General features: G+C 42.1%; 1 protein-coding gene across 1 annotated transcript in view; it reads right to left on the reverse strand.

Moving 5' to 3' along the window:
- The window catches only part of LOC146007086 (keratin, type I cytoskeletal 19-like), a 52,446-nt gene extending 49,173 nt beyond the window's left edge, over positions 1 to 3,273 (reverse strand). Inside the window, exon 1 of the mRNA XM_083145469.1 lies at positions 2,878 to 3,273. Within this exon, the coding sequence (XP_083001595.1) occupies positions 2,878 to 3,255 (378 nt within the window). The 5' untranslated portion in view covers positions 3,256 to 3,273. The remainder of the gene's footprint in view (positions 1 to 2,877) is intronic.
- Positions 3,274 to 6,000: the final 2,727 nt, after the last annotated feature.

Below are 6,000 nucleotides of genomic sequence, written 5' to 3' on the forward strand. Positions count from 1 at the left end.
GCTATGTTACAGGCTGGGTTTGAAAAAATGACAAGTAGAAGCTGATTGGATGGCTGTTTGTCACTCTCCACTTTATCACTTTTTGAAGCTTGGTACATCTGGCCCTTAATATTTTGACATCCCTTCCACTTTTACTGGATTTACTGTACAAACATCACTGAAAGTGTTGAATGCACATTAGGATTATTTATATGTTTCTCCTCTGTTTCACCTGTGACACACAAATAGGAGAGATGAAAGTTCATGTAGAGAGAGAGAGTACAATGTCATTTTGGCAAGACAGATGATGTTACATGGGTAGGATAACATAACACATGATCTACTTTCCCTCATCTGTACATATCTGTGTTGCACAGGTGTCTCTCCATATACTGTAGATCAATGCTTCTATAGAAATACAAAGGATAACTTTACTTGTAGCATTCTGTGGGCCAGATTCTCTAAGCTTCAAAAGTGATAAAATAGAGTGTGATAAACAGCCAGCCAATCAGCTCCTGCCTGACATTTTTCAAACACAGTCTGTGACATGGCAGGTAGGAGCTGATTGGCTGGTGGTTTATCACTCTCCATTTTATCACTTTTGAAGCTTAGAAAATCTGGCCCTGTATCTTTTATCTGGATAAATGTCATTACATTGTGACTTAGAAGACATAAATGAAGCCTGTGTAATACTGTAGTTGCCAGTTTTAGTTCATGGCTAAATGGGGGTGTGGATCATATTGTCGACATGGGTGTAGGCAGAGCCGGGGCGCCCCAGGCGTGGGGGGGGGTGGCCCCCAGATGCCCACCCACTTCACGGGGGTGGGGTGGGGGGTTTGGTGTGTGGTGGTGAAGCAGGCCGCCACCGCTGCTTTGCTCCATGGCGGGGGTGGGGGAGGGGGGGGGGAGAACAGAGCGTCTCTGGGGTGGGTGTCAGTGGGTTTGGCGAGTCAGTGAGAGGGAGCTGCTCACCTGATGGGGGGGAGGGGGAGTTGCTCCAAGTGTCCACCCTCCAGTGGCCGGCGCCCTTAGAAAATACCTAAGGCTGCCCCTAGTGGTGGCACTGGCCCTGGGTGTAGGTCAACATGGGTTAGGTCAACAGGGTTGACACAGGCATTGTGTCGACAGTCACAAGGTCGACATGGGGTTTTTGACAGTTTTTTTACCCAAATGTCGACATGGACACATTTTAAAGTGCACCGCTGCACTCTCCATGCTTCGGGCATGGTGCCTCGCTACTCTCGGCACACTATTTTATTCTCCCACCATGCCCTAGTAGATGGTAGGGCATGAAATACCGCCTGTCAGCCTTTTGACTGTCGATCTTGCCCAGGTCAACCTAATGTTTGTGTCGACCTAAACCCATGTCGACATTGACCCGTGTCAACATTCCTACATGTCGACCTAGTGGTGTTGACCCAATGCTTGTCGACCTAGTTGTTGTAGACAATATGACTGTATCCCGCTAAATGGCAGTACTCTCCACAAAGCTAGTCTGAAACCCAGTTATGTTCTGTAGTGGAAGCCTTTTACATATCATACTAAAGTCTTTGCATCAAGCAGTAAACGAGTGGAGAAATGGACCAGTGGAGAATTTGCCCATAGCAACCAATGAAGCAAATGATAGTTGCTTTTCACGTACTCATCATCCTTTTCTAAAGGACATATATGAATAATGTGAGATAATGCTAGCACAGTATGCTAGCACAGTATGTAGACATGTTAAATGTTGATATTTCAATGTGTCATCACTTAGTGTATGTTGACATATTGGTCGTCGACCTAATGTCAATGTCAAAAATGTTACTGTCAACTAGATGACTGGATACATATTAAACAACCTGTGTGCGAACACCTGTTTCCATCTAGGTGTGCCACTTCAGCTGCCATGTAAGCTGTGACTGCTGCAAAGCTGTACAGTACTACACATCTTAAGATCCATCTGCAAAACTGCTCTCAGCTCAGTGTTCTCAGTGACAGTGTTCTCAGTGACAGTGACAATATTAGACCAAAAAGTAATGCCACCAGACGAGGGCTCAGACAACACAGGGCTTGTTCGACCCAACACTGGTCAATGTACTATGATGTTAATCTTCACCTGCCCTCTTCAACATGGATTTGTATGAGCTTAATATGTCATCTCTTCTATGAGACATATTACTACATCATTAAAGGTATATACATTATACTGGGAGAACATTTTATAATAAAATAGTTATTTTTATAAGAATCTTTTGAACTAGATCCAAATGGATATAATATGTTCCCATTGTTTCATGAATGGGATAATTGCATGCCACTTTACCAATGAAACTGACTGATGTAAGGAGCAGTGCACGCTGTCTTATAACTGGACATGAGAAAACACGTGCTACAGTCTGACAGCTGGAAACTAAGGATTGTGAAACCAACCAGGAAAGATGAAAGCGTGCTATATATCCAGCCAGGATAAAAGAGTGACAGGCTTTAATAGAAAATAACACATCATAAGGGGATAAACAAACTAAGGGAATGAATAACACTACTGTACTTCATACTCCATACTCCATACTTCATACTAATGTGTAGACACATAAAACATAGTAGAAAAACAGCTAATTTACAAGAGGTCTGGTATATAAAGAACAGAGTACTGCAACAAAGAGGAAGTAAATACTATCATAAAATATATACCAAGACCTAAAAGTAATAGTCATAGTAAAATATAGAAAGTTAAACATGAATGAAGAGTGGTATTGTTCGCTGTTAAAGTTATATCTGACATTCTGTAACACAGTCTGGTTCTATAAAGAAACCTGTGATGCCATTAGGCCCAATGATTCACAAGCGTCAGCACAATAGTGAATAGTGTTAGATAATTACAGTGTGGTCTTTTAAGTGACATTAAGCATCTTTTACCTGCGTCTGAAGTTCAGCAATAGTCTTCTCGTACACACTGTAGTCTCGCTTCTTGGTTTGTGTCCTGTTTGTATGCCACTCTTGGATTTTCTTCTCCAACTCCATATTGGCATCCTCTAGAGAACGCACTTTCTCCAGGTAGGAGGCAAGGCGGTCATTTAAATTTTGCATGGTCTCCTTGCCATTGCTGGACAGCATTTTATCACTAGAATCCGTGGTATAATTATAGCTCCCCATTCCCGAGGAAAGGGAGCTGGATCTAGAAATAGAGAAATCGCTTCTACCACCTATGCCATATGGAGAGGAGTTGTACAACTTTTCTAGACCTCCATTAATTAAACTGGGAGAAGATAGGAAGCTACTAGTGTAGTGGCTCATGATCACATCAGCTGTGAATCTTCAATAAACGCCAACTGTGTCCTGCACGGCTGCTCTGTTGTAGAAGTGTATCTTTGCTAGTCTACTTTATGTCTCTCAGAGAGGGAGTTGCCGAGCAAGGCAAATAGGATTGTGTCATCTCATTAAGTATGTTTCTCATTGCTCAATCCAGCACCTCGGTGTTATTATTTTGAATAACAACTGAACTTCTCTCTCCCTCTCCCTCTCTTTCTTTAACTCATTCATATTATATCAACAAGGTGTGTCTGAGGTGGAGGCTGATCTGCTAAGCTGAAACTTCACTATAATCATGTACAAGTACAGTACTATACTGTATCGCATGCAGATTTCAGTCACAAAGAATTCTACTGCAGAGCTGCAGACTCCAGAGTATAATTACACTGCCTAAGACAAGACATTAACATCTTCAGTGCTGGTAGTATGACATTAAGGGTGAAATGTAATAGGGTGAGAGAATCAGAAAGTGAGAGATTTGGTAAGAAATCTCCAATTTTTTTAAAGCGGCAATCAGCTACACGGCAAATCCAGTTTGATTTTGAAGTGTAAATGATTGCCGCTTTAAAAAACTGGAGATTTCTTACCAAATCTCTCACTTTCTGATTCTCTCACCCTATTACATTTCACCCTTAAGTGTCAGTTTTATAAACTTGGAAAACATTGGCTGTCCAGTTACTTAAATAATTACACAAAACTGAAAGGAGATGCGCACATAGATTTTTTTTTTTGTAGAATCAATAGTAGATGTATTGTTACCATTGCAGTATGACTTGGTTTCTGTTTTATTATTTTTTTTATAATTACCGACAAGAGCCACGTAGCGCTAAGCAATAGCCATGTAGCGCTAAGCAAGTGGTCTGGTAGCAAGATGTCCCTTGTTTTCCCTCACTAGCTGCTTTTGGTGTACTCCTGTACTTATTACTGATATACAGATATATCTGTATAAAATAAATGTATTCTACAAGCTAGGCATATCATCATTTTAATATTTTCTGTACAGGCAGACTACGGGTTCCAGTGGGCCCTTAATGCCTGAGCATGCTGTCACTTGTTGTTCTACAAGTCATAGTACCCTGTTTGTTGTACCACTGTCTCCTTTTGTAAAGCACAACGGAATATGCTGCGCTATATGAGAAACTGTTAATAAATAAAAAATATTAAATAAATAAAATAGTAGTAGCTGTAGTAGTTGCAACAGGGTACTTGTTTCCTAGCACGGCGCCCATCGCATCGCATACCATAAGGCATACGATGGTATGCGATGCGATGTTACGCGATGGCAGCCGATGTTATACAATTTTAAATTGTATACCATCGAATTGTATGCCATCGTATGCCATATACAATGGTATATGATTTAAAATTGTATAAGCACCCTAATGGGTGTTGTCAATGTTAAATGTGCCCCCTATAAGATAAATAATTGTATAAGCACCATAATGGGTGGTTACAATGTAAAAAGCACTCCCACGTCACCCGTACTATCAACGCCAACCCGAAGCGTGGCGAGCGGCGGCGGTACGCATCCTACGATCTTTTCATACCCCCACTATCCACGTCGGCGTGGAGTTGATTTTATATAGTTTGCCCGAAGTGTGGCGAGTGTATAAAATCAACTCCACGCCGACGTGGATAGTGGGGATATGAAAAGTTTGCAGGACGCGTACCGCCGCCACTCGCGGGCTCGCTGCGCTCGCCATGCTTCGGGTTGCCGTTAATAGTAGGGGTGGCGTGGGGGTGCATTTAACATTGTAAGCACCCATTAGGGTGCTTATACAATTAAAAGTCGTATAGGGTGCTTATACAATTTAAAATCGCATCGCATGCTGGCATATGGCATGCGATGCCGTGCGACTGAATATCGTGGGCCCCGTGCTAGGAAACAAGTACCTGCAACAGTAGCAGTCATAGTTGTAGCTATAGTAGTAGTAGCAGCAGTCATAGTAGTAGTAGTAGAACAGTAGCTGTAGTAACACTGAAACAACATTTAAAACAGTTATAGTAATGACTGAAATAGTGTACACAAAACACCTTAAAAAAAAAGTATTTTGTACAGTACACAAAACACATTTGAGTCTAGTGAGCGTTGACCCCTGCAAGAAAGCACCACCACTTCAGCAACTATCCTCCCGCTGGCTGCGTAATAGGGTGACCCTTGACCACAGCCATGAGCAAAGGCGGCAGCACAGAAACAACGGAGAAGGGACGATTTACACACAAGTCCCTCTGAGACTGGCAGATCCAGGGTCCGGATACACAGCAATCATCTAACATTGTAAGGTAGGGAAAGTTAGTTTAAGCATTTCCACTGACTTCTCTGCATACTAAACCTCGGGGCTGTACCTGTCCACAATCAATTATTCCTAAAAGGAATGTAAACATTTCCATTTATTGATTATTTCTTAATAAAAATATATTGGTGTGGCTTTTTATTCTTGAACCCCTAGGTGCAGAGGTCTTTACACATGACAAACCTTCTGCCATCCGATGTTGGCTCCAGAGCTGCATATAACACTTGGAAAATAGCCATCATATACATACCCAATAAAGATGTCCCTGGGAACACAGCACTGGAGCCATGTTCCTGGAGACCTGCGTATGCATAATAAACTGTGGCACAATGCCTCCATAGAGGAGGTGGCCCAATTGGGCCTGTGGCAGTAGTAGTAGTAGTAGTAGCAGTCATAGTAGTTACAGTAATAGTAGAAGTATTAGTAGTAGCAGCAG

Source organism: Crinia signifera, chromosome 6, assembly GCF_055691185.1.
Source record: "Crinia signifera chromosome 6, ASM5569118v1, whole genome shotgun sequence".
Classification (NCBI taxonomy): Eukaryota; Metazoa; Chordata; class Amphibia; order Anura; family Myobatrachidae; genus Crinia; species Crinia signifera.